Source organism: Conger conger, chromosome 2, assembly GCF_963514075.1.
Source record: "Conger conger chromosome 2, fConCon1.1, whole genome shotgun sequence".
NCBI lineage: Eukaryota > Metazoa > Chordata > Actinopteri > Anguilliformes > Congridae > Conger > Conger conger.
The window spans coordinates 46,259,580-46,280,686 of NC_083761.1; the positions used below are offsets into that span (position 1 = coordinate 46,259,580).

The following is a 21,107-nucleotide window of genomic DNA, read 5'->3' on the forward strand; positions in this document are numbered from 1 at the left end:
GGGAAGAGGGGGAGGAGGGGTGAGAAGAGAGGAGACAGTTTGCGAGGGTTTAAAGGCGGTTGTGCTAATCTTAGAGTGAAAGAAAGAAGATTTAGCAAGAGAGACTAAGGTAGAGAAGGGTGATAGGAGGGCATGGAAGGAAGCTGTATCACTGGGGAGACCTTCTCTATTTTCTGTTTTGGCAGCAGTTTGGTTCAGTCAGCTCGTAGAGTGTCAGAAAGCCAAGGACTGGGGCCCGAGCTGGTTTGGTAGTGAAGAGAGTCAAAGGAAGATGAGAAAGAAGACATGAAGGTAGTGGCAGCATCATCGGCAGACAGCAGAGAGAATCACTCTACAGATGGTAGGGAGGAGACGATTACAGCGGAGAGGGTAGAGATAGACAGGTGGTGCAGGTTGCGCCGACAGGTGACAGTGGATGGTGGGATAGATGGATGAGTGTAACAGGTGAGAAAAAGAGATGAAGGAATGGTCAGATATATGGACGAGTGTTACCGACAGGTTGGTTGTCATGCAGCACCTTGTAAAAACCAGGTCAAGAAGGTCGCCTGCCTTGTGGGTGGGAGGAGGATGCGTGAGGGAGGACAAACATCTGCAGATGTGACCACAGGCTTAAAAACAACATACGAGATGAATCTACCTCATGCAGCCCGATGGACACTTGTCAAGGGGAGACACTACAGGTGAATAGGATTTTTCCTTGAAAGATATCCTCATGAATTTCTACCAGTTTAATCTTCACATTAAGAGAAATAATTTTCGCATTACACTTTGTCTTAAAATTCAATATACAAATGAGGCGATATCTCATTAAATATGCATACATTTGCATATATTTCGGCACCAAATAACAAAGTCAGGCTTAAAGTTTTACTTTTGTTCTGACAATATACTCAACGTTTTACAGAGGGGTTTGCGAATACAAGCTTATTTTGTCTTTAAAATGAAAACAAATAAATAAATAAATACTGCATACACCTATTAAAAATGCCCTTTTGGCATATTTTTTGACAAAAAATGCAACCCAAAATGAAAGGATATTCATAATTCACAAAACTGCAAATATCTGCAGAATACAGCTGAGAATCAGTTAAGGTTTAGTGAAAGCACCTGCCCTGGAAGTGACCGAAAAATGTTTCCTTTTAAGAAAATGGCTGATAAAGATTCATATGAATTCATATGTTTATTTCACAGATATAACTTTTTGTTATGCAAGAATCAATTTAAATTGCGTCTCTCATGTCTCTACACAATTTAACACATTTACTTTAAATTGCACATTTAATGTTATTAACCATCCAGCAGTGGTTCCCAAATGTTGAGTTGGGACCAACTGGTGGGTCACACGCACCCTCGCCCAGGGGAAGGTGTTTAAAAGATCCAGTGTGTAAAAACAACAACAAAAAACTATTCCATGTGTTTAAAAAGCATATCAAATGTGATTATGAACAATTACCATATAAGTATTACTATATTTCACCAATATAGAGTTATATAGAGGAGGTAATGTTAGTATTTGAAATTCAGCCCCTCAGCCAATGAGATTTCGCAAAGCAGCTCGTCTCCAATCACCAATCATCATAGTTACAAAGGAAATTACCATATATGATCAAGCTAAAACTACGGAGGGGAAAATTAGCTTTCCAACGGTGTATGACTGAATGTAGTGGTTCATAGAATCACAAGAGAGTGCCCGGTTAAAAAAAGGCAATAGATATAAAATTTCAAAATCGGTGTGGGTAGATAAAACATTTAAAAATTGCAGTTTTTAAAGTCTGGCCTTTTAGTGATATTATACTAGTTATAGTAGAACTATGATGAAAAATCTGAAAATTGATGAGTGGAAGAAAAAATGCCATTTTTTTTGTCTGGCCAAGCTCTTCAAACCTCATTGAGTCTGGATGCCTTTTTAACCAGTAGATGGCACCTTTGAGGTATGCATGCTCAGAGCACTTGACCTTAGCATGGGGGAAAAGTGATGAGGAAATGTTAAAGAGAAAGACTATTTGTCCTGATGAACCATCAAAAAGCACTATCCGGTTTTTCCATCTACATATCAGCAGTATAATATTAAAATGCCCGTGTTGTATGTAACACTAAGAAGAAGACCAATGTCAAGTATGCTGTATGTAACTTCCAGCCAACAGACTACATTACAGTAATTTGATACGATTATACACATAGTTGATTCGTCCATCAACAACATACAATAAGCTTCTCCTGCTGCAGAAAGACCCATTGAGGCCAGGCAGCCAACACACAGTGTTGTGGTTTGTGAGTCCTCTGCTTACAGCTCCCTACAGTGAGTCGGCTTAATAAGAATTAATAAGGATCACTGTGAATGATTTATTGCCTTTGGTCTTAGAAAAGGCAAAGGTTAATGATGGCTGATGTAGCACCGTTGATATAGGGCTCTACTGATTTCACATCAGTCTCTAAAGAGCATTAAGGTTTATTGTATTCCTTCATTTTATTTCTCCCTCTTGATCTGGGTCAACTCAACCCAAACCAGTGCGTTTGAAATGCTCGGAAATTTTTCCAATTTGTGGTATCATGGATGTATGCATTTCAACTCAAGGATTGATTTGAATAAAGGTTGTGAATGTTTTTTTTTTTTGCTGTTTCTCTGTTGTATTTTCTTTGATTTTGTTGTAAATAACTTTGAAAAGCCCTATATAAATACAGTGTAATTATTGTTGTTATTGTTATTAAAAGGGACCCTGACCCCAAAGCTGTTGGTGTAGGGCAGGTATAGATTTTGCTGAAAGCTTGTCACTTCTCTGCTGACGCCGCTGGCTGAACTTTGGTCTGGAATATGAGGCAGAGAGGCACTCTGGGGTGACTCACTCTTTAGCTCCAGGTGTGTTGTCAGAGACAAGACTCAGGCCTGAGAATCTCAAAGCAAACATCACCATTTATCAAGGCTAGTGGATATATGGATCTGTTCCAACAGGAGAGAGACGTCTTGGCAAGAGACTGACCTCACTGTACACACAACCGTGTTGTGTACCACCATGATATACAGTACAGCACTGCATGCAAGTCCACGGCACCTGACTTTTCCTATGTGTGTAACCTCTACACAGTCTCTGCATCCCTGTATCTATAACTGCCTTCTGGTAGTTTTTATATAAGCCTGTAATGTACATTGGTCACTAGTGAATGCCCATGTGCATTAAGGAGGGTCAGCATGTAATCCAGCCAGCCGCTTCACTCGTATGTCACCTCTCCTCCAAAAGCCGTTTGAGGTGGTTCACCACATCCTCTCCGCTAGACCAAGGCACCACGGCGGGTTTAAAGACCAAAGGCCGGGCCTCCTGTGCCTCAGCGATCAGCTTGTGAACGGGAAAGTTCCGCCGGGGGAAGACCGTGTCCGTCGGCCCTAAAGCCAGCAGGGGGCAGAAGTCGTTGGCGCCGTCGCCCACGTAGAAGACGCGCTTGAAGGAGCACCCGCGCTCCCGCGCCCGCAGTGCCAGGTAGTCCTGAACGACGGCCTGCTTGCACAAGTTCTCCGGACACCGGCCGCAGTCGTGGGAGTGATAGGGATGGAGGACCAACCTGCCACTGCTGTCGAAGGAGGCCGGGTTGGTGAAGATCTTCTGGAAGAGCTGGCGGGCGCCCACCCTCCGCAGCCAGGCCTCGATGAAGTACATGTTGGCATCCGACACCAGCACCGTCTCGAAATCCTTCGGGTGGGCGCGCAGATACTGGAAGAGGGACAGGATGCCCGGAGAGGCGGGGATCTTTTCGATGGCGGCACGGATGCTGTCCTCGGTCACCCCTTGCTCGGCCATGTAGGCCAGCACGCGCTGCATGTGCTCGTTGTAGTGCCCCGGCCGGTAGGAGTCCTTCAGCCAGCCGGGCAGCTGCCGACCGGGCGCTGCCTCGACCACCGAGTCATCGCTGTTCTCGTCCACGATGGTCTCGTCGAAGTCAAAGAATATGAGGAAGCCCTTGTTGGGGTGGGACGTGGCAGGGCCTGCCATGTCGCCCGAGCTTCAGGAGGGCGGCAGCCCCACCTCCCTGCCTGGAGAGAAGAGTGGAATAAAAAAGTCAAACAGAATCCTCATGATTGGTGGGCCTTGCTCTTACTGCCCCACAAAGACTCATCTCCTTCCTTCCACACCCTCCTGTGCTTCCTCTTTGTTTCTGGTGAAGGGGGTGGGGACAGGGCATCTAGGATAGACTAGCGCACGAAAGGAGGAGGAAGACAAGCAGATGGACCTTGAAGGAGAAAGAATGGCAGAAAAAAACAATTGATAGAAGGGGAAAAAAATAAGCAAAGCTTTTAGCTTTTAGATTTTGATCACATTTATGGCAAGACAAATTTCCCCTGCTGATGAAAGATTCTGACAAGGAATGAGAGTTTCAAAGGACTGCAGAGACTGGGATCCAAACTCAGTCTGCACTCTTGACTAAGAATGACAATAAAGGCAACAGAAAAAGCCATACATTGGGCCTCATGCAAGAACCACTTGTACAAACAGATTCCTTCTTAAATTGATCTTAATTTGCTCGTACGAGTGACCGTTTACGTACAAATAGGATGTTGGTTCTTGCACTGTGGGACTCCAACCAACTGTCCACACTTGCAGGGTCAGGAAGCCATAGGGAGAATCACAGCGAAGGCCTCAGCTGGATATGTAATACTCCACTTCTTTCATAAATGAATCTTGAGTGGGATCCTGAAAAGGCATGTAAAACAACTGATCAGTATTAAACTGAACTGCTCAATCAGACATAACTTCTCAAGTGGAATGAGAACATGAAACCAGGTCTCTATGCCTTAACTGACACAGAGAAGATGACATAACATGGTGGTTGTAATTCACAATGTTTCTGTGGGCAAAGAATGTGTATGTAAAGGGAATACCATAGACTAATTGCCGCTACAGTAGATTATCAGAAACTTATGTAAATTTCTAAAATATCCTTCACTGCAAACAGAAATTATCTGGGCCAAACATACTCTACAAAGGAAATTAAACATCTGTTTTTAAAATACAGAAAGTGAATGATCTATTTATTAAAGCATGCAGGGCTCAACAACCATGGGATTACAAATGTAAAGATGGCACTTGTGGGTACTGTTTTGCTCTGGGCTTTTAAATACAGTGATATGTGATATGTAGTCTGACTATGTAGTCATGAGTATATACAATTTCAATATAGTGCATACATGTTTTAATTTGCATACATGCTTTAATTTGGCATACATGCTTTAATTTGTTCATTCAACTATCTTCCAAATGGAGTTTCTGGCTATAGCCCTATATTCATACACTAAACAAAAATGAATGACACTTAAGACTTCCAATCTCAGCTCAAGACGAGTGCAAAGGGTTCAGAGTTTCTATTTAACACAGCATAGGCCCAAGATTAAAATGACTATAGCCTGTGTATGGAATACAGAAATAACCTCTGCCCCACAGCGCTTAGAGTCGTTCAGGAAGGCAAGCAGAACTGCACCGTGTAGTAACGGGACAGCTCAAGAACCTGATCGAGAGAACTGCAGTTAGAGATGTGTTACATCATGGCTTTGCCTGATCAGGAGAGGCCAGTCGCTCATGATCCTATAGAAATAGAGATTAACGCTATTGATTCTGTATTCACAGAAATAACTGCTCCAAAATGTACCCAGATAATAAGGCATTTTAGCTATCTCTGTTCAATAGCCATGGGCTATAGGCAACTGTCAACGATATTTAAGTGCGTTAAAAATGTTATTTGTAATCGCCTACCGTAAAAACTTTAAAATACAGCTACAACATCTAATTTATTCGAGGCAGGAGAAAGTAGCCAAGGCATGAATGGGTGCAGAGGGTCTAATTTCTCTAACAGCACAGTAACCTTTAAAGCAATGTCAACAACGTGTGCTTGGTTTGCTGTCCACCCGTTTGGATTACACGGCTGTAACGCGAGAAAAATTCAGAACTAGAGCAGTAAGGTAAAAACTTGTTCTGTCTAAACTTCCACATCGCTATTGTACTTTTTTATGATCTTAAGCTATTTATGGATGCACAAAACAGGATGTCATGAAATTAATTTATCCGTGTACGGCGCAGTGCGATATAATGGCAGACAGAAGTCAATTCTAATACTGTACATTCCAAGGACAACACGACCCGCAGCCCCGTCGAAATTACCGCATGATACTTCCCAGTACCCCGCATACCAATTGCTGTAATAGCACATTCTACTTAATTCCCCGATGCATGCTCATATTTTCAATGCTTAAAATCGTTCAAATCATTAACGGTGGATTTGGAGCTGAACCATGCACGCACGCCATAACATATATACATCATATGTACACAAATTGTTTTTCCAAGTAATTTTTGCATTAATTAAATAAAATAAATGAATCACTTAAAAGTATCTGAAATAAACTGAATTAGACGACATCACTGTACCGGCGACACAAGCATTCCAGAATGAAGTGCATCCCGTCTCATTCCACATACCTCGGGTCTTCTGACTTACATCAGTTTGTTTGGAATACAGAAATCACATCCGTACCTCGGACACCGAGACTCTCCTCCAATGGAAACATTTTCGGCTTTTTTTTAAGAGCTACCAAAAGCACAGAGCGGCTGTCCCGATGACGTCTGGGACTGTGGGCCAATGACGCTACGCTCTTGAACTTAAAGGGGACCGGTGTTGACCCTGTGGATATGTTGCTGGGGTCATTCTATAGAAATGACTAAAATCGCACAGAGATTTAAGAACGTATATAAGAAATATATTTACAGTATATACACTACCGTTCAAAAGTTTGGAATCACCTTCACCTGCTTTTTCTGATTTAATATTTATTTTCTCTGTTGATTGAACAATTTGTATGTGGTCAAAGCGTAGACTCAGGGCTTTCATTAAAGGGTATTTTTATACATTTTAATGCAGTAATGTAGCATTGAATAATTACAGCACTTTTTATATATAGTCCCCCATTTTAATGTTTGAGACAAATTAAAATAATGTTAAATAAAAGAGTCATGTTTTGCATTTGGTTGAAGGGCTGGGCTGGTGTGGGTTTTTTTTTTGTATTCATTCCTTTTTTCACAGTGCAATTTTCAATCACTATGGTAACAGGATTTACAATTTGAAAGCATTAAAACTCACTGCTCCATCTGTGTAACCTATTTTAAGATGCCATTGCTTTAGTGACAACAGTACCTTATTTTGCAACATGTGGGTGGCAAAATGTTGGGAGGACCTCACCTTCTCTCCACTTTGGAGATCCACATACTATGAGAAATGTCAGTGTATTTTTCATGGCAAGGGTCCAGCAAACAAAATGCATAATAATTTCTCATTCTAAAAACGTGCTAACTTGGAGTAACGTTGATAGAATGTCCATTGTTTACTCAGAATTTCTCTGGAGGAATTATGAATGTTTTCTGTTTCGCTGTTGCATTTTTCAACAAATGTACTTAGAAAAAGCTATAGACATTTTGTATAGGCGCTCTCGAATATCGTGTGCCCACGTACAAGCTTTTCTGACCAGCAACCATAATGCAATTATAAACAAAAGTATAACTTCTGTCCTGCAAAGCAACGACTACCGACTAATGTTATTGAAGTGACAACTGAAAAGCATTTTAGAAAATTACATTATGTTTCCAAAGGTGTATAGTTTGTTAGGCTTGCATAAAAGACAGAGCATTTTTTCACTTGGGTAACGAAACCGTAGCATTTTCAATGCAGGCTGTTGTGCAATGGTTCTTGAGATTTCATGCCTGAAAAGGTTGACGTTTTGCAACGAAAACATTTATTTTGCAATGCCTACGTCTAAATAGAGGACATCCTTTAGAGGACTTCCAAGGAATCTCTCGTCTGAGTGAACATATCTGAGGAAGTCTGTGAAAACACCTTTGACTGCACAATAGAGGAGCATATACATACATTCTCAAAATATTGTATTATTGTTCAGTAAGCTTATAAATAAGGATGTTGATGGGGGTTGGGTATTTGACAAAAACTTCAATCAATCAATCAATCAATTTTTATTTGTATAGCGCTTTTAACAAAGGGCCTTTGTCAAAAGGCAGCTTTACAGAGAAACCAGTCCCCAAAAGTATGCCAAGGGCAACAGTGGCAAGGAAAAACTCCCTGGCCTGAAGGAATAAATCAATGGACTTGAATGAATATATTTGTATACAAGATGTTATTTTTGTCATTATTGTGCTAATGTGATCTTCTTGACCTATTGCTGTCTGAGGAAAGCACGAGGAAAGGGAGGTTGAGACAAAGAAGTAGGGGGAGGGTGACAGGCATGGGGAAGTGGAAACACTTTTTTTCACGATAAAAAGTGTTGTATAGTTTAGTAAGCAAAATGCAGTTCACCTCATAGGACAAATGTCCATTCTAAACTGAAAATATTTTCAGTGAGAATAAAAGCTTCCTCTTTCACTGTGTTTGGGCTTCTGTAACATTGCTTTACTAATATTTTGTGTAATTCTCTTGAAAAAAGGGGTTACCTTTCAGAAGATACTTAAGGGGTTAAAACTTCATTAATAACTTGAATTAAGAAAAATATATTATTCAGCATCCAAGGCCAACGAATTTGGACAGAGAACTGGTGCATTAAAACCTTGACAAATTACCGAGGTGCCCTGTGCATTCGTGGAATGGCACCCTCTGCATTACTCTAGCATCCCCTTCTCACCATATTGCCATCTCAGAGAATTAACGTCCCCTTGCTTCCTCACTTTAGAAAAACTGTCATGTCAAACTACAAGGCAGCTATTTTGGGAGCAAGGGCAGGCATGGAGGGAGTGCTATTTGACAAGTCACTGGCTGTGTTTTCAGAGTAAAGCTTATCTTACTGTATCCACATACTGTAATATTATCCCCCCTCTCTCGCTCTCTCTCTCTCTCTGTTGCTCTCGCTCTCTCCCACACACACACAGACAAACACACACACGCATATGCACACAACCTCCTTCTTTCTGCCATAGGATGGAAGGCGTGCTACTGGAAGCATGCTTTTCTGATCCTATAGCAAAAGAACTCGCTCAGCTACTAGTCTGAAAATAGACAGGAGGATACCCAGTTTGGTCCAGTGCTACATGCTTTGATTTGCCAGGACAGCTGGAGGGGGCTGTTCAATTCCGGGGGTCTCAGGCATGATTTATTTCTCTTATCAGAGTTATAGGAGCTCACATATGGGAGACACAGGCTGACACTTGTTCTTTCATTTTCAAAACCCCTGATTTTACTGTTTTCAAAATGGGTTTTTATGCTAGCATTTTTACGAGGCCTTACTGCACTGGCTTTCTGGTCTAGCAGTCAAAACAAAACAGTTCAGATCAAAGTGCACCAAATGGAGACCTCCCTACTGTGCAGTGCTCTCCACAGAGTACTGTTGTGAACACACACCACACACTGCAGACAAAGCTGAACAGACGTCATTGACACTCCTCTATGCAATGCTGTACACTGTAACTGGGAAATAAGATTATCAACTGCTGGACCCAGAGGTGTTAGCTCTGAAGGTTGATCCTAATGCTGCAGTAACAATGAGCCATTCTATGAAACCAGTCGAAAGGCCCAGCTCATAGGGACACAGGTAATTATCAGCAGTAGCTGGTGAGCTGGTGGGACTCAAATCTTTCCTTTAAACTTACCATTGTTCTGAACCTGTTTTCATTCATTTTGGCTATTATACAGTACGCTCCCCGTTAATCATTGTTTTCAGTACTTGGGGTGATGAAAGGCAGAGAGGGTCATTTCAGAGTCTGAGAAATACAAAAGGTGCTGAGAAAACGGAATCCTGCAAGCACAAACTAACTGAGAATGAGGCAGGTTATTTGTGGATAGGATATAATACTATAATATACACTCACCAATCAGGCCCTAAATGCGCTGCTTAATAGATTGGGTATCTATTTTCACTCTACTGAACAGACAAACACACACTCAGAAAAGTTTTGTGTGTCATACTCTCACCTCGCCCCAAAAAACTTGGGGACACTTTAGCTCACTCTCCACAACAAATTCTTCCCACATACACTCTCCTAGCACTTTATTCAGAACATTTTTACTTTATTACACCTACTTATTCATGTGGTTATCTAATCAGCCAATCCTGTGGCAGCAGTGCAATGCATACAATCATGTAGATCAGGAGCTTCAGCTAATGTTAACATCAACCATCAGAATGGGGAAAATATGATCGAAGTGACTTTGAACTTGGAATGATTGTTGGTGGCAGACAGGGTGCTTTGAGTATCTCAGAAACTGCTGATCTCCTGGGATGTTCATGCACACTAGTCTCTACAGTTTGCATAGAATGGTGCAAAAAAAGTGAGAAGACGTTATGTAGATAGAAATGGCTTGTTAATCAGAGACGTCAGAGAAGAATGGCCAGACTGGTGACAGGAAGCTGACATGAAGGTGACAGTAATGCAAATAACCACACATTATAACAGTGGTATGCAGAAGAGCAGTTCTGAACACACAACACATCATAGCTCTAAGAGGATAGGCTACAGCAGTAGAAGTCTAATAAATACCTCATAAAGAGCTTGGTGAGTCTAATACTCAAATCTTGTCCCGGGCCCAGGAATTTCATCTGACAGCCCTGCATAGGACATCAGATTTTCAGTCCCTGTGCCTTGACTGCTCTGTAGCATTGCCTGATAAAAGTTGAATGATGAAAAAAGTGTTGTAGACAAAGAAAGTATACTGTATCTCTCTTTAACCAAGATAAACAGGGTGAGCCAGTTCACCAGTTCTATTACTCATCACTATTCCAATAGGCTGTCTAAAGTCTTTGCAGATTACAGTCCAGACAATATTTTACTTGTGAACTTGTGAAACATTTTGAAATCCCCAGGGCTAAAACACATGTGGGAATGTTTTAAAAGCATGTGGATTTTAAACACAAGGCTGGGCTTTTTGTTGCAGTCTTTTACCACACCTTGAAGTGCGGTTCAGTTATTTTGTAAAGACTATATTTTCAAGGGTTGAAATGTGGCATGGCACTCGGGCCTCACACAGAAGACATTGTTTTCATTACACAACTTAACATGCACTTTGTTAAGATAAGATAGCCAGCAGTAAAATAATCTCATAAGAGCTAAACAAATAGTTAGGACTAATTATAGCATTTCTGAAATTCAAAAACATTCAATTTGATTAATTCATAATATATTTGCATGGAAATAATTTTTTGTTTTTGTTAACTGGATATTTAAAAATATTATGAAGGGAAATAGTATAACTTATGTGTATATATTTTTTCAGGTTAGGCTGTGGTAGGCTACATAATGTGCTAAAGTCAGTACTATCGAAATACAAACATAAGTGATGGGCACTGGAGAAATTCACCTTCATTTCACTGGCCCAACATCAATTTCACTTATGAAACCTGAACAGAGAAAATATTTCCTAAAAACCTGGAGAAAGACATTAAATAATTCAATACATTAACAAATTCAAAAACTAATTGACTTACCCAGTTCAGTCTCACATTTAAATAATACCTCTGTGTCAGATTATAGACTTCATCAGACAAAATAATACACACAGAATTTAGCATCAATTTCCTGTTAATTTGAGGCCATCTGCCATCTAATTCATACAATATCATAAAATCACAAATGCTTTCCGAACATAAGCTAGGGGAAACCACAGAATTATGGCGACATCATTCATGAATCATCAGAAAGTATTATGAAAGGCACAGGATTTTCTGCAAAAAAACTTGCACACTGTGTAGGTTTATGAGAACAATACACAATGCAGGAATACACAAACTAAATATAAAGACTAAATTTTAAACTAACACTGATTTTAGTAGAAAGTGCATTGTATACATAAACAATGTTTTTGGACAACATATTTAATCATGGAAGACATAGTCTACATAGTATCTTAGTGTCAATATCTCTGTCAGTGTAGCATAAGAAAGTAGGCTTGACACTGTAAATGTATTACCAGACAGGGCAATGCCATTGCACCACTGCTTCACAAAGTAGGATTGTGTGTAAAATAATGTAATATTTGTCACTCTGAATAAAAGTGTCTGCAAAAATGCCCACTGTACATTTATAAAAAAAAAAAAAATGTTTACTTGTGAAAGAAAATATTAGTCATCTATACTATCAATCTATTCTATAACTATAACAGCTTCAACTTCAAAACAAGATTTGACCACTAACATTATTTGCAAATACAGTAGTGTGCAAAAATGTTAGTACCCCTGGTAAAAAAGCCTTCTACAATTAATACCCAAGTGACCTGACCTCTAAACGGTACAACGTTAAGACGTGATTTCTTTAATTTATAAAGCATTATTAAAAAATTTTATTTTTTACAGTTTCAAAATAATAAAAAAAGGAAAAAGGCCCTGTGCAAAGGTTAGTCAGTTAGTACTTTGCAACTCCTCCTCGGGCAACTATAACAGCTTGTGAACACTCCCTGTAGCCAGCTAACAGTCTTTCAATTCATGCTTTTCCAATTTTTGTCCAATCTTCCTGGCAGAACACCTCTAGCTCCTCTAATAGAGGAACCCATGGTTGTTAACACCAGACAGAACAGCCACTGCAGTTGGATACTTTAGAAGGTATGGAGTCACTTCATTCATTCATTCATTCATTCATTCATTCCTTATCCTAACCCACTTATCGCAGGGGGGCTGGAGCCTATCCCAGCATACATTGGGCGAAAGGCAGGAATACACCCTGGACAGGTCGCCAGTCCATCGCAGGGCAAGTTCAGCCTTGGAATTATGAACTCATTGAAGCCCTAACAAGCAAATCACCTGGGTTTGGGCCTGAGTAATCATCTTTTTAAAAAGTAACAAAGAATAAACCAAAATTGTTCCCAAACTTTTCCACATGGCCCTGTTTCTTATTTTAATAAAATTTATAAACAGTAAAAAAGCCAAAAGCCAGGTTTGGCCGGCTCTCATGGAGCGGCATAATTTGGTCGCTGCTCCAGGGGAGGGACTTGGCAGGGTTAGTGGGATCGCTACATACAGCACCTCGGAGTAACGGTCTAATTGAGACGAGACGGCTTGGAGAAGGCGTGTCGCCCTCAGGGTCACAAGATCCTACTGGGCCGCCAAGGGACGGGGTCGTAAGATCCCCAGCTAGCACTAATTGGATTAGGTAGGGTATAATTTGTCAGCTTCTGTGTTTTCTGTCTCCTGATTTTCTGTCTAAGTCCCTCGCATTTTCGCCCCTTGTTTCCCTCTGTGCTTCCCGTAGTCTGTTTCCTGCTCCATTCCCTCATTCATTTGTTCCACCTGTGTTTAATTTCATGTCTTCACCTCCCCACTCCTTATATGTACTTCCTTCCTGTCTCTTGTTATTCAGCTCAGCTGTGTCATTTGTCTATCAATCAGTTAATCTATTTAAACCTGTCCTTTTCAGTTTCGTGTGACTTTCTGTATTCTGTTCCCCACCCCACCCCAGTTCTAGTGCCCTGTGCCCTGTGCCCTGTGCCCTGTGCCCTGTGCCCTGTGCCCTGTGCCCTGTGCCCTGTGCCCTGTGCCCTGTGCCCTCATGCTCCTCTCTGCTCTGCTCTGTTCAGTTCTGTTTTTGGATCTTTTGGTTTTGAACTCCGCCTAGCTTTTTTGACTCTTCTTTTGATTTTGGGATTTGGACTTCTGTTTTTTGTCTCCTCGGTTTATGAACTCTGCCTGTCCCACTATTACGCTCTGCCTGCCCCACGTGTACCTGTCTGCCTGGATCTCGACCGTTGCCCGTTTTCTGGATTGCATTATGGATCTGCCCCCCTGTGTAATTAAACCAGCTATTTTCCTACCTGAGTCTGTGCTTGGTTCCTCTGCCTCCCCAAACCTGACATAATTGGCTACCAAATTGGGAGAAAAAGGGAAAAAATTGAAAAAATTAATGAAAAAATAAATAATAAATAAACAGTAAAAAATGAAAATAAAAAACAATCTTGCTTTAAAATTAGCAGAAAGGTCTCATGTAATAGACATTTAAACCAGGGGTGCCCAAATGTTTGCACCCCACTATAAATATAAATACCCAGGATCATGTTTTTACATATGTACTTACATGATCCTGAGGGGATCCAAATAGACTGAACTAGGGCACATTTAACGCATGAAATCCCAATATAAAAGTGACAGAAATAAGCCTTCAACTACTCATGATAACAGATGAGGTGTACAGAAGAGGAGGGAAGCTTCTGGAAACAGATACACAGTCAGTGAAGAAGCCCCATTAAGGTCACCTCACTCCCATTTGCAAGATCAGTTCCAATGTCAAATCCTGGAATGACGCTAAATTAAACCCCCAATGCTTCACAGCCAATCCTCTCGCACTCCCCAATAGTTACCCACAATGCTTTGCAACTATATCCCTTCACTACATCACAAATGCAGCAGTAAAGTAAAGTAAAGATTTAACTAATATAAAAAATGATTACTAAGTTGATTTTACTTTGTTTAGAGAAGTCATGTCCATTTTCTGTTCCTCTCCAGAAGATAACCCCCAGTGCCCAGCACTTAAAATGTACACATATGGTAGGTGATAAGGACCCAGGACAAGTATGAACAGAAAACACAGAGTAAATAAGCAGTTAACCAAGCTTCATCCAACCTCACAGTACAGGCCAGCAAATCTCTCTGTCAGACAAAGGAGCGCACACACTTCCACACAGCACTGTCTATTTATGGATCTTTGCCTGGCAGGCAATCGCTCTCAACAAAGGTGAGCAGACCTACAGACAAATATGACTGAAGATTCTTTTGATCACACACCGTGCTTTCAGCCACAAGAACCCCTTCTTTCCATTTCAGAAACAGACACATGCACATTGGCACCCAGGGAGCTGAGCTCAATGTGAAGGCACAGTTTAATGGAACATTTCTTGTGGTCTGCAGTAACAATACTGTGTGATCATTCCAGGGAATATGAAATTATGTGTGAATGGATGCCCTAATCCTGTGACTTGAATAGATTATCAGTTTGTAAAGCTGGACATTAACTGAAGCAATACCACACGTAAGGGTAAAACAGTAGTGGCCCACCGGAGATGAATCTAATATGCTAATATGTTTTGGTTGCAGTCGCCATCTTGCCGCATTGTTTCTTTATCTATGAACAAGCATTCAGCGTTGGACTCCATGAACAGGAGACATCTGCTGCTATACCTTAAACTGACCTATGGCCTGTCTACTGAGGTCATCAAAGAATATCTATAGCTCACACGGAGACAGGGAAACTTGGCCAGACTGGTCTTCAGTGATGACAGGTATTTAGACCATCTGCCAATGTCAGAAATTCCAACACGTAGAAACCCACAAAGCACGGGACACGTACAATGGCTGTAAAATAGTGCGTTGAAGAAGGACACAGTTATATAGCACTGACAGAATATGGGGTAATTCCGCCATATCACTGCTACATATAATTTAATCCAATTGTTTTCAATTTAAATTGTTTTCTAGTTTGCCAGAACATAGAATAAATATAAAATGTGTCATTTTTGCAGGAGAAATTCTATTCACTTCCACTTCTTTATTATACTAATGAGCCTCCAAATATGGAACACATAATAGCTCATTTAACAGGAAACCCTGTTCTCTCATTTTTTACAAAGCAAACTGAAGGTGTGTACACAAGCAAACGTCGGGACCCGATGCATGTGCAAGAACCGTTGAAAGGACACACGAAATTCTACAGAAATAACCTTAAATACTGAAGTAAACTTAAATTAAATTATTTTAATGCTGTAACCTCTAGGCTTTTTTAATTGCACTTGTGCGGTCGAGAGTCAATCCTTGTCCAGAGGGCACGGGCTTTGCCTTTTGCTATTATAGACAAGAATGCAGCAGGTAGGCCCATTGCACACAGAGTGCATGGTGGACATTCTAAACCTACAGATGCATGGAGTATGATTACCAGCTAAGCTTGACCTATTCTATATTCCCCAGGAATCAGTCAAAAGTAGATGCATTTGCCTACTCAGTAATGAGAATGACATTACACTGTAATGAGAATGGCATTCCTATATGTAGAACCTGTTCACTGGGCTGAAAAATTATAGGATTGTAGACTTAAAACATGTCAAAACCAATTTACACATGTCACTTCTAAGCATTGCAAAGTTCAAGAACTCAGTGCTGGAATGGTTAGCATTTGTGAAGAGCTTCAAAGGCTCAAAATTGAATTAGGTCAAAAGGCTTTTGCCACTGATGACCTAGAGATTGCAGTTAGGGTACATTACTATTTTCAATCAGTTTTAGACATCATATTCTTCTACATGAGGTTTCCCAAAACTGTACCCTCAAGTGTCCCCAAATCTTTCCAAACACAAAAAACAACAGCATATCTTTTTGCCCAGACACACTAGTGATCAGAAAAGATAATTTTTCTATTAAAACAATATATTTTGATATAAAATTAACCTTCATATGTGTTTTATTCACATACAGTATATGAGAGTATGTTTTTATAAAGCATGCCCAAATTGTCCAAAAAGATCTTCTAACCGACCGACATCACATTTAAAATGGGACTTTATTTCAAAATTAGGTTAATCAGAGCCCCGTTAGCCCCGTTAGCCCCGTTAGCCAGTACAATTAATGTGACAGGTTTATTTATATCAGTGGTTCCCAAACTCGGTCCTGGACTACCCCTGTGTATTGATTTTTATTCCAACCCCAATTGCCATTGAATAATTTTAACAAGCTGTGAAAATCTTTTAATTAAGTGCTTTTCATCTTAAAAGGGATTATTTACCTTAAAACACATTATGCCAGAAATAGCTTTGCAATGGCATGAATAATAAAATTACCATGTGTTTATTGTGCTTATTGCACCATCTTGCAAACAATTACAAAAGAAGAGGTAACAAATAAAAGGCTGAGGTTGACAAAAAGTGTCATAATTAGGTAGTTAAACATGCGTTTAATTTCATTTGTAATTTCTTTCCTTAAATGTATCAACACAATGCAGGTTTGCCTTAGGGTCGCAAGATCCTACTGGGCCGCCGAGGGACGGGGTCGTAAGATCCCCAGCTAGCACTAATTGGATTAGATAGGGTATAATTTGTCAGCTTCTGTGTTTTCTGTCTCCTGATTTTCTGTCTAAGTCCCTCGCATTTTCGCCCCTTGTTTCCCTCTGTGCTTTCCGTAGTCTGTTTCCTGCTCCATTCCCTCATTCATTTGTTCCACCTGTGTTTCATTTCATGTCTCCGCCTCCCCACTCCTTATATGTACTTCCTTCCTGTCTCATGTTATTCAGCTCAGCTGTGCCATTTGTCTATCAATCAGTTAATCTATTTAAACCTGTCCTTTACAGTCGTAGCTTCATAGCCAGGTGGGATAGTTGGTTCCATGGTTTTAACACACACTCTCAATGCAACTTTAACACATCGTCAGTGATGTAACCTGGGGTCAATGGGTGTTTCGGGTCTTTCAATGTCAGACACCCTCGCTCGGGCGACCCAGCCAGAGGTGATCAGGCCCCAGCTTGTGTCTAAGTAGCTTGTGTGGTCCACAGATCGCCCTGCTTGATCCACAGCCATCTTGATGCCTTCTCTGCGGTATCGGTGATGTTCTTGATGGCTCTCCTGCTATGCAGTCCCTTGATCCCCAGCATCTTGAATGCCCTGAAGAGGCCCGCAAGCCACTGCACCCAAACTCCATGGGGTTACATCGGGTCTTCCATAAATATGTCTGTATCTAATAATTTGCCAAACAAACATATATTTCTACCAAGCTGGAAATATGTTGGCCGAACATGCAATAAAAGTGAAAGAAAAAACTTAATGCAACTTCTGAATTGTATATATTTGTTCTTATTTTGGAACATGATTTTTTGACATAGAGAAATGGTATCAAGGATTGTTAGAATATGTCTTTTATTGTCTGAGTTTTTGGTGAGGTGAGGGTTGTAAACCATGAGCGTGGTAAGGGGGAGGCTGGTGTTTTATTGCCCTGCTTTTCAAATGTGTACATGCTCACAGATACAGTTCCAGATGTGACCAAAGTCAGTTTGTTAAAAAGGGGTGTATATGAGTCCAAGTGCGGGTGCGGGTAAGAAAAGGGGTGAGCCACCGTCCGGGACGGCAGGGCCCCACTTATCCGGCTCCCAATATTTTATCAAAAATTTTATTTAATCTGTAATAATTCAATCCAATTTCCAATGTAACATTTTACCTTTGAAGTATCCTCCCATCCCTGCCATGTGGCTCCCTGAGAGTGAGAGAAATGTGGGAAAATAAAGCTATTATTATTTTATTTCTTTTTCTTTCTGAAAAGGAGAGCAGACTCAGGACTCATGTATGTGTATGTTATTCATGTAACAGCACAGCTGTTGGACCCTTGACCAAGGCCTGGAACCCCACATTGCTCCAGAGCAATTCCCCTGCTTAGTCTAATCAACTGTAAGTGGCTTTGGATAAAAGTATCAGCTAAATAACAAAAAAAGGTATGTGTTGAGAGTTGGCCTCCCTAACAACAGTGAACCGCAATCTCACTGTAAATCTGAGCTCTGTCATGTTTAGAGCCAAGCTGTTTAGAGTGATGCTCTCTGAGGAAAGCTTAGCTTTCGTCTGACCACCCAGAAACTGAATTTGACATCGATGACCTCAACTATTCATGACCTCTGGCTACAGAGCTCAGAAAAGCACAAACAATGGCATCTCTTGACTGAGGGAATGAGTGTGCTTACAAAAAAACATTTTACACTTCAGAAATACAATCCTATGAGGGCAATATGCAAAAGTGATCTCAGAAGTGTCAGCCTATGTAAGCAATTACGCAGTTCTTGGTGAAAACATTTCCAGTGAAACTAAACCAGCCCAACATTGCGTGCTGACCACATCCTGGAAACTGTTTGATATAGAAAGCCTCTTCTCTTAATCTGTAACACCAAGGTTTGTGCCCAGTCCGGATTCATACTAAAGTACCCAGTCCCTCGACTGCAAACACACTCACTTAAGCATGTATGCGCACGCATGCACACACATGTGACAGTGGAACCCTAAAGCATAGTATTTAATCTAAATCTAATTCCAGCCTGTCTAGCATGGGAGTAAAAGCAGAGGTATGATGTAACTGCCTTATCCTGTGAGGTAACAGCTTTGCCCTTGCTGTGCCTTCCACCCTGGTCAGGGTGTGTTCTTTAAGTATTCTATTCAGTATTTCACAGAGCAAGAACACAGCAACGTGTATTTAATTTAGAATTATATTAAAATATTTTAATAGACACATTAACATTAATTATCCCAATTCATTCCTCGCAGGCAAAGTAAATGTTATATACATAAAAAAAACCCTGATTTTTATGTTACAAGGGAAAATTGAATAATTTTTCCAAAATGTATGTGTGCGCAATTATTATGCAAGCGGGAAATATTGTTTTTTCAATTTATTTAGTAAACAAACAACAAAAAGCATTTTTACATGATTATAAATAATAATTATGAAATAAAGCAACAAGTCTCATATGCACAGATTCTCACAGTTTTTTAATATGATCATGCCCAATTTTAGCTAAAGCAGCCAAGAGAGATGCACACAGGCTGTCTACTGTGTACTGCTTTCCTTTCCTGTAAATCACCCTCTTTAGGAGGGTCCACAGATTTTTGAACCCCAATTACCATCTTTGAACCCTTTGCTGACTTGCCAATCTCTGGTGTACTGGGTTGCATTGAATGGAGCATTGTCTTGCATCAGTATCATGGACCTTTTGAATGGTACTGGCTTCTACCACTGCTTGAGGAAGGTAGCCTCTAGAAACTGGCAGTAGTTTTTGGAGTTCATTTTCAATCCATCTTCCACTCTAAATGGTCCAACCAATTCACTGTGGATAATACCAGCCATATCATTACCCCTCCCCAACCTTGCTGGCGCTTCAGTCGAATTGGTGTGCAATGTCGGTCAATCCAATCCACCCACCCATCAGGTTCATCCAGTGTTACTCTTGTCTCATCTGTCCGCAACACATTTGAAAAATCTGTCTTCATGTATTGGTTTGCACATTCTTGACACTTTGACACCTGTCTCTTATTCAAGGGTGGCTGGTTTTCGGCCTTTCTGACTAAGCATGCAAAGCACTTTGCTTCTTCAGAGCCCAGGAAGGTTGCAGTTCTGGAAGATGATGGCACTTGAGGCGAAAGGGTTCCTGGATACATCCTGTTTAATTATTTTTAAGTCTTCTCAACATGTTTGTCACGTTTCATGTTTGTCATGTCATGTTTTATGTTTAGTTATTGTCTTGGTTATGTTATTGTCATGTCATGTATTATGTTAGTCTAGTCCAGGGGTCGGCAACCCTGGTCCTGGAGAGCCGCAGGGTGTGCTGGCTTTTGTTGTTACTTGGCATTAATTGATCAATGAAAGCCGTTGATTGCACAGTTAACTCACCTCACCTGGTTTCTTGGGTCTGAATCTGTTGCTTATTTTAAGGTGGAGACGAAAGCCAGCACACCCTGCGGCTCTCCAGGACCAGGGTTGCCGACCCCTGGTCTAGTCTCACCACGTTTTTATGTTTGTATGTTATGTTTCAGGTTTAGTTGTTACGATTTAATTGTTAGTCTTGCCATGTCATGTTATATAGTTTATTGTCATTGTTTTGCAAACTGGTTATGTCACAATTTATGTTCCATGTTATGATGTACTGTTCATTGATTTAGCATACACCTTTTCGTGCAAACCTTGCATTCCTGCTTTCTCTCTCTCCCTTTCTGACACTCACACCCTAATTGTTTCAAGTTCCCTTGTCTATTTACTAACCTACTAATGCTAGATAAGGATTGGGTAATACTAACATTCTAATCATGTGTTCATGTTACCTTAGGTTTTTTGTGCATGTAATTTACTAATTTACTAATGCTAGGGCAGGATAGGTTTATTACTAACGATTACTAATAACCTTGTTAACGTGTCAATCCTCCACACCTGATTTCCATTCTCTTGCTGTTCTCAAACTAATTGTCTACACCTGTCTACACCTGCATATAAGCTCAGTTTCATGGCATGTCTGTGTGAAATTGTTTGCCTCCTGTTTGTCAGTGTGGTCTCCTGAGTGGTTTTGCCAAGCATGTTATTGGCCATTGTTTAGTGATTTCTGGTTTGTTGACCATCGCCTGCCTGTACCATGTCTTTGCCTGCTGTT

At 40.7% G+C, this 21,107-nt stretch overlaps 1 protein-coding gene across 3 annotated transcripts; it reads right to left on the minus strand.

The window, feature by feature from the left end:
* Window positions 1-952: 952 nt before the first annotated feature.
* LOC133122489 (probable phosphatase phospho1) lies at window positions 953-6,541 on the minus strand. 3 transcript variants are annotated; one of them, XM_061232477.1, is made up of 3 exons: window positions 6,462-6,541; window positions 4,537-4,682; window positions 953-4,024 (listed from the first exon to the last, which is right to left on the minus strand). In XM_061232477.1, exon 3 carries the CDS (start codon window positions 3,981-3,983, stop codon window positions 3,219-3,221), a length of 765 nt encoding a protein of 254 aa, XP_061088461.1. In that variant the 5' UTR covers window positions 3,984-4,024; window positions 4,537-4,682; window positions 6,462-6,541; the 3' UTR covers window positions 953-3,218. The 3 variants fall into 3 exon arrangements, with proteins under 3 accessions (XP_061088461.1, XP_061088462.1, XP_061088463.1); XM_061232478.1 differs by having other exon boundaries at window positions 6,411-6,531; XM_061232479.1 differs by lacking the exon at window positions 6,462-6,541 and adding an exon at window positions 5,494-5,529.
* Between the last annotated feature and the right edge of the window lie 14,566 nt (window positions 6,542-21,107).

Excerpts from the sequence above, each read along its gene's own strand:
- LOC133122489 (XM_061232477.1), bottom strand. The coding sequence starts at position 3,983 with ATGGCAGGCCCTGCCACGTCCCACCCCAACAAGGGCTTCCTCATATTC.